The sequence below is a fragment of the Brachypodium distachyon genome, chromosome 4 (assembly GCF_000005505.3).
Source record: "Brachypodium distachyon strain Bd21 chromosome 4, Brachypodium_distachyon_v3.0, whole genome shotgun sequence".
Lineage (NCBI taxonomy): Eukaryota > Viridiplantae > Streptophyta > Magnoliopsida > Poales > Poaceae > Brachypodium > Brachypodium distachyon.
The window spans coordinates 13,999,177-14,015,710 of NC_016134.3; the positions used below are offsets into that span (position 1 = coordinate 13,999,177).

The window sequence follows — 16,534 nt, forward strand, 5'->3', positions numbered from 1 at the left end:
AATGGTGAACATCTTAAAAAGATTTATTTCCTGCGGATACGGAAACGGTCGCCACATTTATTTTTTTGAGGGAACGGTCGGCACATTTAAGTAAAGAAAATATTTAGACGACGAGTTTTTTTTTCCGTTTGGAAAACTGAACGTCGGTCAAACCATTTGCCCGCTCGAGAGGCTGGGGCACGAGTTCCGCGGGGCACCGTTTTCCTAGGCCCACCCACCCATCGTCTTTCTCCTCTGATTTTTCGCGCCCCAACCTTATCTTCTTCTTCCTCTGTTCGGTCTCCTCTCACCAGCTATAGCATATTTCTCCTCGTGCACGCACCAAATTTCCTCCCCTGTCGATCCCATCCAGACTTCCCAGCCTCACCGTCCTTCCACTGCGCCACCGAGGTCGCCATGGCCATCCTTAAACTGCTTCTGGGAACTCCCCGTTCGCCGCAAATAACAAATCAGAAGATTTCCTTCTTTCCCTGATCTTGCCTAGACGTTGCAACTCCGACCTTGGCCCTTTTTGTTATCGTGGAGTTCTTGATCTTTCTACTTTGGCAGGGTCTGAAGTTGATCAATTTGTGTTCAAGAATTTCTTGATTTGCTTTGCGTAATTGGTTCGGGCGAAATATTGGGTCTTGAATGATGTAGTCCTCCTTCTCGGATCCCCTTTTTCTTTCCATGGAGTTTTTGATAAGTTTTTACTTGTTTGAGCGTAGTACGCCGTTGCCAAATGCCAAAAACCGATTTTGGCACGACTGTTTGGCGTCCTGACGCAGGCAATGACGATGTTGAGCGAGGCTGGAGACCGCTCAAATGGAAATAATTTACTCCGTGTAATTCGATCTTTATTTAGTAGTAGGTATGATTTGTTTTTGGAAAGCAACCGATTCGCGACAGCTAAGGATCTGCATGCAAGTGGTTAGTTCTTTTTAGAATAAAGCGTGATTTGTACTAGTATATTTTTGTTTTAACTCGGAGGACGCGTGTAACCTGCAACACCGTTGATTTGTTTGCTCACCAATATCGTGTGTACCACGCGGGTCCCCTGCCTTGGTTCTTCTCCTATAAACTGCGCCTCCCTCCCCAAATCGAAGCCCCTACCCCTTCCCGTCGCATCGTCTTCTTCCTCCATCACACAACACATGAACACCATAGCTGTTCCTCTTGTTAGTTCCTCCAGCACACAGAATATGAGCCCAACAGTAGTTCTTGTTCTTCTTCTTACCTCAGAAAATAGGAGCCGGTGAAGTCCTCTCCTCTCTCTCTAAGAGATTAGGGGCGCTGGTTTCTATCTTCTGATATAGGAAGAAGCTTTGAAGGGACAGTCCCCTGTTCTTGTGGATAGTCCCCTGTTCTTGGGACGGTTTCTGTAATAGACCACTTTCTCTTTTGCAGGTTTATGGCGAAAATCCCTCCTGCCGGCGGCGACAGGCGTGGATGCTCTTCGGACCAACTTTACGGTCTCAAGTGGCAAAAAGCGTACGGCCGGTTCTCCAGATCCAGTCTGTAGCGGCAGATCGGGTCGATCTGTAGCGGGAGATCTCATCTTTAGAGGCGGATCCCATCCGTGGAGGCAACGGTTTGAGCCAAATCCCTCTTCTTCTCTCTTCTAGTTCATTTTTTTTCGTTTTTCTTGCTGATATATCTATCGCCCTAGCCAAATCCCTCTTCTCTCTCCCTTCTAGATCATTTTTTCCGTTATTCTTGCTGATATCTATCGCCCTAGATTCGAACAGATGGACCAATTCTTTTTTTTTTCATCACCCAAGCCCATTTTATCCAAATCTACGCTACTGGAATAACTTCATGCTGCAGATCCTTTTTCGTTTTTTCATCCGATCCAACCAGGAATTCAGCCCTCCCCTAGCCCATCTTCATTGTGCAGATTCATTTCTCGTTATTTCATCGGATCCAATTAGCCCAGCTAGTGATTCAGCCCTCCCGTAGCCCATCTTGGCAGTTTCACTCTACTGGACCAATTGCCCAACTACGGACCTCTCTTCAGCCCACCTACAGGCTACAGATCTAACCCGAACGCTGAGAGCCTATAAAAAGGAACCCGCAGCCCTCCAAGAGCCCTCCCCGAATCCACCGCCGCCGCCTCCGCTCCCTAGGGTTTGTGCAGCGACCATCCTGCTCCTGTACGAGAAAACACTCCTGAGGAGGGGTGGAGTGTATCTCTACGCACCAGGGTAAGAAAAGGAAGAGATATATCATGTGTATATGTATGCGGGCGTGCCAATGTATCGAGATACACAAATAAAAATGCAGGAAAAGTATTTTATTAATACCAAGGATAAACTATTAATACCAAGGATAAACAAATACAATTCCTGAACGTGTTGCGCTCCGTGGCCTACTAGCGCGGCCAGCCTGACTATGGCGATTGCGGTCTCCTGGTCCTCGGGGCCTCGGAAGGCTCCCGGTTAATTACTCCCGCGGGTTGCGCCGCGAGATACCTCCGATTAAGCCACGGTCGTCGTCTTCAGTCTTCGCTTCAAGTTCCCATGCATGAAGAAGAGGTGATGTGTGTGTGTGGCGGTGGCAGAGTCCGTGTTCTCGTCGGTACACGCGCCGCAGGTAGCATGGCCTTTGCTCCGGCCATGCCCGCCTGACGTCATGCCTCGTCGGTCTTGAACGGCGTAGGTGTTGTAATTGTAGTAGCATGGGCCCTCTTCGCTTGGACTTCTTGACGATCAGCAACTTCATAGGGTAGGTGACGGGTGTCCCGTGGGAGTATGTGATTGGTGGAGACCGGCACTGATTTAAAACCGGCACGCGCACTTGTCGGCGTGGTTGGCGCAGCCAGCGATGACACCTTCAGTCGGACGCCGAGTTGACACGGCGGTCATCATAGGTGTCGGCGTGCCTTCTCGTCTTGGTTGAACCGCAAAGTAAAGTAATGGGCGCAGCACCTCGTCGTCTTCACGCGACGGCTTAGGGACTGCATGCCGGCAAGTCCGCTGAGCATGATGACAAGCTCCATCTGCCACGGCCCTTGATGACGTGCCTGTTGATGAACCCTTCCTCCGCCTAGCTTGATGGCAACTTGTCGTTGATGACTTGATGGTGATGGATTGATGATAGGCCTCGCTGGCGCCGTGGTAGGCTACAGGAGCCGTCTAGCTCCATCCACCATGGTGTCGACGTCGTGTTGTTGTTGACAGCGACGGGCTGCAGCTGTTAGCGAGCTCCATCCTCCGCGATGCTGACGTCGTGTTGTTGTTGACGGTGACGGGCTGCAGCTGATGGCGAGCTCCATCCTCCATGACGCCGAGATGCCGCGAGCCACACGCTAACGAGCTCGACGAAGGGCAGTGACGCTAATCTTCAGTGCTCGACGGAGAAACCTTTGGGTTTCTTGCTGGTAACTCCGGCCATGCGACCGTCGCCCCCCGGCCTCAACTCCAGTCGTGCAGGGAAGAGATGTTGGGAGAGAGAGAGGACGAGAGGGAGAGAGAGAGAGAGTCAGCCAGGATCCTCACCATTAGAGAAAAAGGCCATGAAAGCTAGCTTGCTGTCGACTTGCTGCTTCACGTCAACCTCCTGGCCGGCTTCCTCCTAGAGGTGGCCTTCACTCCTGGCCACCAATGATTAATCTGCTAGTTTGATGCTTCTTGTAGTTTCTTCTCCTTTCCGATTGAGCGTAGCTTCAGCGTGTTCTGCTGCTTCTGCGTGCGTCCTCGGAAGTTTCCTCTGTGTAAGTCTCCCGTGTCCAGGTGAATCCTTCTCGAGCGCTGGCATCTGTGCCTTTTATAGGCAGCAACTAACAAGCCGCATGCAGCAATGAATAGCTACGAGCTCCGTGGTCCTCGGGCAGAAGTCATGCGGGAGGCCTTATCTCTTCTACCGGCTAGTTGAATAATCTCCGGATGGCCTCTTATCTGTTCTCCCGGCTGGTACATGTATATATCTTTTTCTCGTTGGATTGATGGATAGCTAGCCGGCCGGCCGTTGCGATAGATGAGCAACAGCACGCATCATATCACTACATGTACGTATACAAATACGACGGGTACTTACGTACTAGTCGTCCGGCCGTATACGAGTACATCAACTTCTCCAGGTTATGCGTACGTACGTTTGTACGTACAGCATGCACATGCAGCTCTGGCCTTTTTTTTTCTTTTTAGTTTGCTTGAAGTGATTAATACTACGATACAGATCAATCAATACGTGTAAGAACACACTAATCAAATGATCCTTAGCTGATACCTCCATGCAAGTACGCATAAAAAACTGAGAGCATGCATGCATGCTGCTTCTCAACCAGTACCATACACGTACGTACATATGGCTTATACTTCAAATGAACAAAATTCCATCGAACAGCTTCTAACACATTCAGCAATTACAATTCCTCCCAGATGCAATTGCACTTCTAGTATTACACAAATAGAATTTTTTGCACTGCTTTTGAAATTGCAATTGGTATTCTTCCACATTAGCAATCACAATTCTGCCAGGTGGTCTTATGCATTGCAATTGCATTTTTTATTCCCTTTTGGTATTAGGAGTAGGACCAGTAAAGTGCTGTTTACAATGGCAATTCTGCCCAGGTGGACTTGTGCATTACAAAGTTTTAGGTGTTCTGGTTATTTACAGTCCAAAAGTCTGTAAATTCTGCTTTGAATAGTAGGTTTCTTCATAAAGTCTTTTGCTTTCTGTACTCTTTGCTGTAGGGAATAGATTTTTGTTTTTGCAATCTTGTTGTAGCGAATAGGTTTGCAGTCTTCTGCAGTTTTGTTGTTGTCTTGCTGTACGGAATAGGTTGCTATTTTTTGTAGTTTTGTTGTAGGGAATAGATTAATGTACTCGCTCCTACCCATATTATTTGTCGAAATATTACATCTACTTAGACGTTTTTTAAACATAGATGCATCCATATTTGATGCATCCATATTTGTGTTAAAGGAACTGATGTTCTTCTATGCTGTTCCTGTTAAATGATCTGATGATGGGGCTTTGTGTCTTTTTTCATGGGGTCTAATGTCAAAGTTAAGACAGGTCATGTACAAAACCTGATGATTCGTGGTAGGATAAATCAAATAGATATCAATTACTGCTCTGTAGAGCTGACATAGCCTGAGCTGATTTGGGATTTTAGGATATACTAAATCATCAGTAGCTTCTGTATGTTTTCGAATTTTGGATTTTTTGAGTTCTCTACACAGAAATGAGATGATCCCTGTGTGTTCTCTACACATATATCTTCTGGTGTAAGTACATATGTGTATTTCGTTTGATACAAGGCTTTTTTTACTTAATACAGCAGATATGTTATGTTACTGTAATAAAAATAACTTGTTCTGAGGAGGCAGCAGTAGCACTCAGAAGTCACTAACAGGGCAGAATCAAAATTGAGGTTCAGGCTCAGTTTCGGGGCTTCGTGCTCCTGCCATCAAGATAAGAGAGTAATGGTAACACAAGAAGCAGAACCAGAATCATTGGCGTATTAGGGGGTTTTGTGAGAGCAGCTGTGCTTAACCACCCCACAGTAATTGCAGGACACAAAGACAGCTTATTGAGCTTTAAGATAGACTAGTATACTACTACAAATTAAAAATCAAGTCAATGATTTTGCCTAGGCGTGCATGATCGATGTGATATGTGCACATACCAAAGGGAATCCTCGTTCTATATCCACTGGATCTCAAAGAATTCTTGGGGGTGCATGTCCTCCAAGCAGGCTGAGAGACGGAGATCATGCATCACATGACATGAACAAAGTAGAATAGATAGCACCTCGAGCATGTGGAGAATATCTCTCACATTCAAAGTCTCATGCAACACAGACATTACTTTTTCACAGCAAAGGAGGAATGATATCTAGAATTGCTGTAAAAGAAAATGGCATTTTGGCGTCATGAGTCAGAATGGATGGGAATTTTACATTGTTAAAAAGGACAGTGTTGAGACGATCATGTATGACACTATGACCTCAATATGAATTATGGGACGCAAGAACCATCCCCTAAAATGAAGCTTAAAAATAGTTAGGAAAAAGCTTGATTATTCTTGTTTCGGAGATAACTATCAAAGGTAGAGAACAAACCTCAACAAGCGTCTTCACAGCGGTGGCATACACTACGCTCAAGACAAACCAGTGAACTTCCAGAAAATAAGAGAAGGAAAGAAAAATGCTTGTTTACCTTGTTGAGCGTACCATAAACTGAAAACCTGCAACTTTTTATAACTATCACAAACTGGAACCAGGGTATAGTTCTTACCCTTCTTTAGCTATCTACTTGAAAAACCTGTAGTGCCTCATGAGCACTTGCATCAAGTTTCTGGAACCTGTCTCTGATGAAGTCAAGGCATACAGTGTAAACATTTAAAATTTTATGAAAAAAAACACCCATTAAAGAATGCCTTCGGTACCATACAAAAAATTGTTAATTTCCCCCTTGATGAAAATGACATATGCTTTTCGAGATTTTTTTTGTTAATTATACATTTGAAATAGCAATACCCTACAGTGCATCTACTTCTAAAGTGCAGTAAAGCTACATATGTTGGATCTAAAATAAAGTATCATGGGGGAAGATGTAATTTAAAATTCAGCACATCAGTACGTTATGTTCATCTGATATCATCACAGATCAAAGGATAAAATGAGTTTTGTGCAACAGAACAATCTTGACGGATGTTCTGCCTTCCATTTGCTCAAGGATACAAATAAGCCTCTCGTCATCTAATATAGCAAGAAGAGCTCCGGACGCACACACTTGAACGTCACTTCCAAGATCTATCATGGAGTTAAGCTGCAAGTAAAGCAAAATAATTTCACTAGTAATGACAAAATAGGAAACAAGATTTGAGAACCAAGATGAATGATAAAAAAACCAAATAGCTAGAGTTTATCATCAATTCATGTGTGACAATACACGATATCCTAACTTTGAGGACACATTGAAAGCAATTAATTTAAAAGGGAATAAACAGAAATTTCAAGTATATTAATCTGTAATTTAGGCAGGCAATAAACAGATATTTCATCAACAATTCATCAGGTTGAAGAATTGGGACATGCACGGGATAGAGATACAGTAAATCGATAAAGGCATTGGTCGTAATGGACTAACCAAATACTGATAATTTGCTTTCCTTCCTCACAAAACAGGATCAATACAAATATACAGCAAAGATTACCATTCATGGCACAGGTGATCAAATACCTACATGAGTGATTTCTCAGTCTTTCCAAACCAAACATTCAATTGCAGTTGTTCAGCTAAATGATATTTTCCACTAAACAACAATGATGATGAAAAGCCCGTCATCAAATACTATAGCTAAAGTTTGTTGATTTTATGTACATGTCCTAGGAGTAAAACAGTAATAAATAAAACATATTTCATAATTTGGCAGATTAGTATAATCAAAACCTGACTAACTCTTACGCTACTCATTTGGTCTTGTGATCTGGTAAACAGTACACAAGCTGCTAACCTGTGCCACGCTTGCTCATAGCTGAATTTTGACCTTTTCATGAGCTTCACAACAGGCGCCTCATCACTATCATTTGACTAACCTTGTAAAATGGAAGTTTCTTGGTGATACTGATACCTGCCAGTGTTAGTTAACTGTGTTCAGTTCACAGCAAATATCTTATCTAATATTTGGCAGTAAACATAGTATTCATGAACTTAGAGATTATCATTGTACATTATTAGGGTATATTGGTTTCTCATCGAGCAATTAAACGTATATAACTCTGAGTCTTAACACACTGTTTCCATTAACTCCTCATATAACTATTGGGACTTGTCGAATCGCTCATCTATGACATTTAAAATTCTGACACCTCCTACTATGTCTAAGTAGTCAAATACTTCATACCTATTAGGGCATCTAGTTCAAACTTATCGGTATTAAAAAAAATACTTATGTCATGTAAAATCATTGGAATTTATCGGTCTTAAGAAATCGTTTGCCATAAACTTTCTTATTTCAACACAATTGCCTTTATTCATGAGAAGACTGATGTGCTCGTATTGAAAATGCATCGACATTTAAGCTATTCTACCTGAGGAAAAAACAGCAGGCCACTAAATCATGCCCCCAAATTGGGGCACAAAATCTGCCCCTATGTCAACAGAATGCCGGACATTAATGAATTAATCTGTTGCCTGGACAACCTGGCAAACTAACAAAATCAGTGCAGGTAGCCTGAGTGGAGCAGCAATGACGTTCTGTAGGGGAGGCATGGAAGAGAACAAGCTCAGCGACAATCCAAGCACATGCCGCTCCGCCGAGCAAATCAGACAAGGAAAGGGGAAAAAAACTTGTAGAGCGAAACAAAGCCAAGAGAAACCCACCAACTCAAGCAAAAATTGGGGGAATTTCCAAAGCTGCAACCTACAGAAGTTTTACTCGAACAGCAGCAAAAACGAATTAAAAACAGAGCCGGGTCAACACATCAAATGTCCATCTAACCAGCGCGATGGAGAAAAAACGCAAACGGCGGTCGTGACGTGGCTAGCTCACGCAACGCAAAACTATTCGGCTTTAGTATTGAGAATTATTAAGGCCAAACACCCCATTGAGAAGATGATCAAAAGCAAGGTGATATTTGTGCAAAAGCATATCCACTATTGTCAAAATTTATTCAACGAAGTCCAAAAGCAGATGATCCCCTCCCTCCTCCCTCTTCTCTACTTCTTTCTTCTCTTTTCTCTGTTTCCTCATCCCTCTTCTCTATCTCCTCTATCCTCTCATTCTCTGAATCTCTCCTCTATATACTACTCCCTCTGATCCTAAATTCTTGACTCAAATTTGCCCAAATATGGATGTATCTATTCTTAAAAAGCGTCTAGATACATGTAATATTTCGACAACAATTTAGGATCGGAGGGAGTAAATTGTTTGCACTTGGTTCGAGAAGAGACTGCTGTCAAAATTTTCTACCAATAACCATGTCACGGTACTGCTATACTCCTAGTCCTATAGCGTAGTTCTCAACTTCTCATCCTCGTATAAAAATCAGTAATGTTTATATAATATTATTAATATTTACAATATATACACAAACGCATCCCCGTGTCACGGTATTGGGAAAGTTGCCGTATCGTGGTATCATGGCCGTATCCGTATCGCCATATCTGTGCAACGTAGCTATAGCAAACCATGACACTGATTCAGAACAATCTTGTTCTCCTCTATTCCCCCCCTCCCCCCTCCTCTGAACCCCTGCCTCGAAGCAAGTGTGTTCTGTGTTTGGTGTGACTTAAGTCTTATATGTATTCCGCTCCACCCTACTTTGACAAGAATAAATTGTTGTGGCTGTTCAGTAATAAAGGACAGCTATGTATCATGACAAGGTTACCATATAACATCATATTTGAACAGAAAAAAGTGTGAGCGTACATGAAATTTTTGGCTCACAACTAGATTATTTAACCTAGTGCGTGGATCCACTGATTCCAGATAGCTGGTCATCAGTAAAAAGCCCAAGGGCTAATTTAGAAGACATGATCAAGGGATTTTAACTTCAAAGTATAGCGAACCAAAGAAATGCACAAGTATCACTGATTTTAAGCATAAGGCATAAGATAGATTGTAAGATATTGGATACCTTCCGATCATTATCCTTATCCTTTCACAAACCATAATACCGTGTGCAGCTTTACTTAAACAATGAAACATCATGGCTTTCACTTCATGTAAAAGCACCTTTGATTTTTCACAAAGATATCCAGCTCAGGTCTCCCAAGCTAGCCCTGTGATATCGGCACACCACTAAGCCTCCCACCACTGAAAAGCCAAGAAGCAAAGCTAGTTATGAAAATTGCACAAATCTATCTCATTCCTCAGTATCACTTATACTTATATTTACCCAAACTTTAAAAACAAAACAGAACTTGGTACCACCCAAAGAAGTTAGTACTCTGTATACTATTTTCAAGGATGGCACACCAACACCTGTATACCAACAATATCTTAGCATTTCAAATTTCCAGGTAGATAGCTCTTTCCAAGATATTGACTTTTTGCACATATATCATCAATGACTGCCTCAAATCTACAATCATTTGAAATTTTATTATTGCCAGTATTATTTCAGCTGCTGCCTTAGATTTAGGCGTGAGCAGACGAAACAAACACAAGTTTACATAAAAAAAAAGGGTCCAAGTACTGATTTTGTAAGGTTTCATAACAGGTTTTAGAAAAGACACCCAGGGAGTTTCGGCTGCTGCCCTAGGATTAGGCGTGAGCAGACGAAACAAACAAAAGTTTACATAAAGAAGGGGTCCAAGTACTGATTTTGGAAGGTTCCATAACATGTTTAAAAAAGACAACCAGAGATTACCACCAGGTATATACAATACTAAATGCAAGCCACTGAGGTCAACCAATGAGTCACAACACAATCAGAATTTACTACAAGGTTTGAGTGCAAACACAAATCTTCCTGGAAAATGGAATTGTAATAATCAGGGTACAGATCCTGGCAATACACCGGACTCTCCAATGCATCAGCATTTTGTTTTAACCACTAAAAGGTGCCATGATCCACTTTCTAAAGGGAGGATCACAAGTATCAGAATATTCAGAACACATAGCAACGGTACAAGCATCATTTGAAGGGGAAAACAAGTGAATATACAGTTACTACCGAATTATGGAGTTCAGGAACTACTGCCAACTACACAGAGGATGATCATGGTGATGTTCTGAATGATTTGCATAAACAATCATAGAGATACAGTGCATCACATTTTCTCATTTAGGACTGGAAGTGAATCACATCTTGCCATGACATTCCCAATTCCTTCATAACATGCTTTCTCTCCTCATCGCTCTGTGGATATCTTGCTGAACAAACGTTGATCTTGGGATCCAAGCCACTACAGTCTTCGCACACCTTCTTGTTGTGCAGAGATATCTCCTTTATGTTCACTGCAGCTTCTAGGACACGCCTGATGTATCGCATGAAGTTATCGTCGGGCAGGAAGCCATAAATAGTGAGCTTAGCAAGATTCTTATGCTTGAAATCAGAAGCAGACGGTTTCCACTCCACATTTGCTTTGTCACAGAGGCCACGAGCCTTCCGACGCTCCTTATCTATCTCCATGCAGTGATCCCATACCGTGATGCATAGCTCCTTTAGGGAGGGTGCAGCTTCAAGAATGAACATTGTCCAAGCTATATCACATCCTTCAGGAAGATTGTCCAGATTCACAAGCCGTAGTTTACCGAGCAAGGGCACGAGCAGTTTTGGGCATTCTGGTAGAACCCAAATCTGGGAGACAGAGGAAGCAAGTTAGTTAGAGTGCAATCCAGAAACAAATTAAATTCAAGGGTGGCAGAGAAGACACACTACTGTACATATAACCAGCATAGAGTGGGCAATCAGACAGATGATTGAAGTGAAGTGAGTACCTTTTCGCTTCGGAAATCCAGATGCAATTCGCTTAGGGAGAGGAAAGTAGCAAGGAGCCGACTCAACACAAGAGCCCTGTCTGAACAGACACCTGTTTTATAAAGGCTTATCTTTGAAAGCCGCGGAACAAAACCAAAAGAGAGAGGATGATCTTCGTATGGAAACCAGTTATTATAGCTCACTCGTTGGAGTTTTGGTAGACAGCTGAGATCAATGATCTCAAAGTGCCCATAGTCGATCTCGAGCTCAACAAGTTGATCGTGTTGCAATTTCAGCCTGGAACAGATTCCTGTGTCGCAGAAGGAGAAACGCAAAGACTCCAACCGCTTGCATGTGCTGAGCATGTTGGGGATGTCCTCTTCACCAAACCTCATATTTTGCAGCCATAGGCGCGTGAGGCCAGCAAATGCATCCGGACAAGCACCAAGAAATGTATTGAACAGCTTGGCAAAGCGGATGAGATCAGCAGAAGCACAGTCCTTGTTACTCTTCTCTGCCATGATCTCGATCTCAGCTTTCTCGACCTTCTGGGTTGCCATGGCGCGGGCAAAAGATTTGCCAATCGAGAGACAGTCGTAATGCCTCAAGACGAATCTGGCATGGAGTTTGCGGATGGTGATCTCTGGTCTCCTCGTGCTCAAGATGTTCTCCAGTACATCAACCACAGCTCCGTTGATTCGGACTACCTCGCGGATGCCGAAAGCACAGGTATCAACGCGAGCAGCCAGGTTACCAATGTTTACGGCAATCTGTGAGAGCATGGTGGGGAGCTTGAGCATTCGCTTGGAGAGAATGCAGATTCTGAGGGCATCGAGTGTGTCCATCCTCTCCAGGATGTTGAGCAGAATGTCATCGGGCAGCTTGCTAATCCTGTCTCCATTGCCAGCAGCTGCTTCGTTGCGAGTTTCTTTCTGCGTTGCATTTAGCAGGAAAAATCAGCAAACTAGCCTTTGATGATGAACCGCTTGACGCTAAGGAAGAACGGCTGGAACTAAATTAGTAACACTTACATTGCGGCTGCGGCGACCTTTCCTGTTCTTCATGGCTGATCGGATGAACAACCAGCCTTATTGATGTCCCTTCCCTGTGACAACCGGAGGCGCCAGCTTATTTGATCGACGAGCGCCTATTCTCCTCCTCCTATATAGGGCCGACGTAACAAAGCAAACCAATCGTCGGCTCTCCTCCAAAAAGGGAGGATACTGGAGGACGGATTCCGATTCCGATTACAACTTCTCGAGCCAAAAACTAATAAAAATCGCTCCTTTTCGACTCCGCTTGCAATTCAAACGAAAATCGATCGCCTTTCGGTCCGGATTGCGCAAGGAAATCGAGTCCTCCGGCTCAGGCTCCCTCGGAATTATTTCGCGAAAAATGCAACAAGACATACCGGGGATCTTAGAATCCAGGCTCGCCGGCGGCGGAGCGCGCGCGCGGTGGGAGAGGGGGGGGGGGGGGGGGCGCTCAGAGATAGCGGCGGCAGGATCGGCAGGATAGACTAGGGTTCCTCTCCCTGTGACCAGGCCACTGACTGGGTGACTGGGGTTCCTCTTGTGCTACGGACCAAGCATTTTGGGCCAAAGTCGGCCCAGCTGAATTACAAGAGCATGAGGAAACTCTACACTTTCTCAAAAAAGAAGAGGAAACTCTGCACACCGCTATCTGTACAAAGAAAAACGCTATCTGTACAAAAATTGCCATGCGCTGCTCTCGACTCTTTGAGGTCTCATTCCTCTTTAAAAAAGAAGACTCTCGTGGTCTCAACTGCATAATTAGTCTAAACCACCAATTTCAGAGAGACTTCCTATTAAAAAAATCAGAAAGACTAGAGTACTACAGTTTGCCATAATTTTTTGGTTATTTTTCTTGGAATCTCATGTTTGGAGCTAGTTACTTGCAGCGAGCAACAAATTAGGGCTTATGTCTGCTTGACGTCATTTCCAAGTTCCGACGAACCTAAACCGCTTCTGTAGCATGAGTCCGTCTGAGGAGGAGTCGGTGATCAAAAGATGGACTTGTCGTTTTGGTGGCCAAATGATAAGATGTACTCGACGTCGGGAGGGAGGCGACTATGCTATGCCCTTGACGAGGCCATTGTCGTAACGGAACGAACTCGCGTCAGTTGCGCCACACACGTACATTCTTGGAGTGCATGCGTGTGTAGAGTAGGCAGTCCAATGTGACAAGTGAGTACACGTGGCCGTTCGGCTTGACCAGGGACCCAACAGCTCCGTCTTCAATCCCTACATCATGTCGATGGCGCCAGCTCAGAGGCTAGAGAGGTTTATCCACACTTAACGCCACGAACAACGTCTGCGTGCTAATTGTCGTAATCAACGACCACATCATCGTCGTGGTAGGAGGAGAATGGCGTTTACTTGACCGCCGCCACTCGTAGTATACGTTTTTTTTAGAAGAAGGAGCTATGCCCCCAATTTCATTGAGGAAATCGAACTGCAGAGGTTTCAGTTATGAAGTTCACGGTCTATCTCAACAGCAACAAAAACAGGAAATGAAAATGTAGTCACGCCTCCAACCTGACTACCAAACAGAAACTAAACATCTGTTACATGGCATCACAAAACCACCTGAAGTCTGCATCTCGAAACGGAAACAGAAATAGTCAATCATGTCCCAGCCTTCTTTGGTAGAGGCTCCAACCATGCCGCGAACTGAGAACTTCCAGCACCACCACCTGGATCAGATATACCCCTGAAAGCAACTTCTCCTTTTCGCTAGATTTCTGCAGACCCGCCCAATACTTCAGCCAGTGACATAAAAGAAACACAATATAAGCAGGGTCTTTAGGATAATTTCCTTGAAAACAAGTTTCATTTCTTGTTTTCCGAATTGTCCAACACAAAATAACAATACCAACAGCAATTAGTCTCCTATATCTATATGGAAAACCATAAACCCAATCACACATTTGCTTCATGGAGGAGGGTATTTTGCTGAACCCAAACGAACAGCTCAACACCACCCAAAGAAACTTAGCCATAGAGCAATGTAAGAATAGATGATCTACAGTTTCATCTAAGTTGCAAAAATTACAATTACTTGGCCCTCGCAAGCCTCTATACAGCAGGTTATCTCTTGTCAAATTACTATTTCTTACTACTAGCCACATAAACACTTTAATCTTAAGTGGTAATTTAATTTTCCAATAGTTTTTAAAGGGGAAAACTACTTGCTTAGTAATTAAAGAAGTATACAGGGATTTAACAGTAAAAGTACCCTTTTTATCCGGAACCCATAAACATCTGTCTTCCTGTTCAGTAAACACTATTTTATCTAAGCTTAAAAAAAACACTACTGTATTTTATCTACGTCATTCATCATACTATTGAAAAGCTGTTCAGTAAACTCGTAGTACTATATGATACCCCGCGTGTTGCGTCGGGACTTTTCACATTTTAATATTTTATAACATATTTGAAGAAACACGTGCATTGCATAAGAAACAAACAGATAAGACATCAATTAAGGATCCGGTATATAGAATATTATAAGCAGTTGAAATGTTGACAGGGTATGTTTGTATACCAACTTACAGCAACGTCTAGCACTAATATAGCATTCCTGGCGTCACCTCAGCTCTAAGGTTGGCTTATATTGAATTCAAAGAAGCATTCATTATCTGAATGGAAATGTTCAAAATTGTGTTATGACCATATGATAGGAGAGGCAAAGCACACCTAAAACATGAAATATATGGTCTGGAGTCTGGACATCCAAAGAAAGACTGAATAACACTCTACTACTTTAGCTTTTAAAATTGCAAAGAAAGCAGCAATACACACAAAATCTAACAAAAAGAGATAACTTTATCATGTACTGCAAAGAAACCTGTTGTTTGTGCCAGTAAAGAAAGAAGGAATACACACAAAAAGTAATCAGTTGTACCTTGTCTAAATTCTTTTTCCAACAGATGTGTCTTCTGGAAGAAAATGATCATTAGAAATCAGAATCAACAAACAATATAATCATGTGGCACACCTTCATACTGAAATAAGAATATTATCATGTACTGCAAAGAAACCTGTTGTTTGTGCCAGTAAAAAAAAAGCAGTAATACACACAAAATCTAACAAAAAGCTGTAAGTTGTACCTTGTCTAAATTCTTTTTCCAACAGATGTGTCTTCTGGAAGAAACCAATCATTAGAAATCAGAATCAGCAAACAATATAATCATGTGGCACACGCCTTCATACTGAAATAAGAATAAATATAGGGCCAAAGTTTGAAACAGTAGGAGAATGGCCTCTTCATATTATATTTTATGTAGGTAAAGGGAACTTGGGCTGTGCAACATATCTGATTTCATGGCATTGTCGGATTTCATCAGAGGAACTCTTCACAAATGAAAAGAACTAATAAAGAAAAGGCAAATCAGGTATGAAGCATAAAACTTGGGGTCAATCTTAATCTTAATAAATAAAAAATTACAAACCAAATCATGGCCGGGGAAATCAACATGCACCTCAAAAGTCTTCCGAATATTTTAGATCATAATCACTCCATCAAGATTTCACGGGCTAGGGGAGGATGCAAAATCTCCTGGTAAAGCGCAGGCTAGTGAGGCAACAATGCATCTGCTTAGCAATTGGAAGGAAAAGGGAATTAACATAACGGATAAGACGCAGGGCTCACGGCCGGAGTCCACGGCGTCGTCAAAAGAAAAATGCCCTATGCTCTTTGTGCGCATGATGCTAGACAGCTCCATCCCGGCTGATGAGCGTGGAGTCGCAATCCGCCAGGAAGCAAGGGTCCAACAGTCCAACTCCAACTACGTCGAGTGCGTCGTCGGCCGAAATGCCGTGGACTACATCGAGGCATCTAAAAGTCATGACTATGGAGAAGAGGAGTGGATAATTACCAGGATCTGATGAGATCTCACTCAATCGGATGTGTAAAGACGATTTTTGCTCCGGAATATGAAGAGCTCGCCTGGCAAATTGCATATACGATGGACGATGGAAGGACGCGGCAGCGGAGGAGATAATGGTTGGCGCATTGTTAATGGGGAAGATGAGCCGCCAGGGAGGTGCAGGAGGGAGGGGAGGCCGTGGGCAGGGGGAGCAGTGCCGATGGATGGATCCACGCTGGCTGGGCCGCACGTCCTGGTGCGGGAGTCAGGACGACACAGGTATGCAA

General features: G+C 43.3%; 1 protein-coding gene and 1 long non-coding RNA gene across 2 annotated transcripts; both read right to left on the bottom strand.

The window, feature by feature from the left end:
• Nucleotides 1-5,826: 5,826 nt before the first annotated feature.
• LOC112272540 lies at nt 5,827-8,689 on the bottom strand. The gene is made up of 2 exons (XR_002966575.1): nt 7,444-8,689; nt 5,827-6,755 (listed from the first exon to the last, which is right to left on the bottom strand). It is a non-coding gene; the product is annotated as an uncharacterized LOC112272540 (long non-coding RNA).
• A 1,647-nt stretch (nt 8,690-10,336) lies between these two features.
• Nucleotides 10,337-12,908, bottom strand: LOC100823601. Its single transcript, XM_003575810.4, has 3 exons — nt 12,388-12,908; nt 11,377-12,288; nt 10,337-11,236 (listed from the first exon to the last, which is right to left on the bottom strand). The coding sequence occupies exons 1-3, from the start codon at nt 12,418-12,420 to the stop codon at nt 10,721-10,723; spliced, it is 1,461 nt and encodes a 486-aa protein (XP_003575858.2). The 5' UTR covers nt 12,421-12,908; the 3' UTR covers nt 10,337-10,720.
• Nucleotides 12,909-16,534: the final 3,626 nt, after the last annotated feature.

Coding starts and splice junctions, on each gene's coding strand:
- LOC100823601 (XM_003575810.4), bottom strand. CDS start 12,420: ATGAAGAACAGGAAAGGTCGCCGCAGCCGCAAT. Junction 12,289..12,387: donor AAGGTCGCCGCAGCCGCAAT/GTAAGTGTTACT, acceptor AATGCAACGCAG/AAAGAAACTCGCAACGAAGC. Junction 11,237..11,376: donor TGGATTTCCGAAGCGAAAAG/GTACTCACTTCA, acceptor TCTGTCTCCCAG/ATTTGGGTTCTACCAGAATG.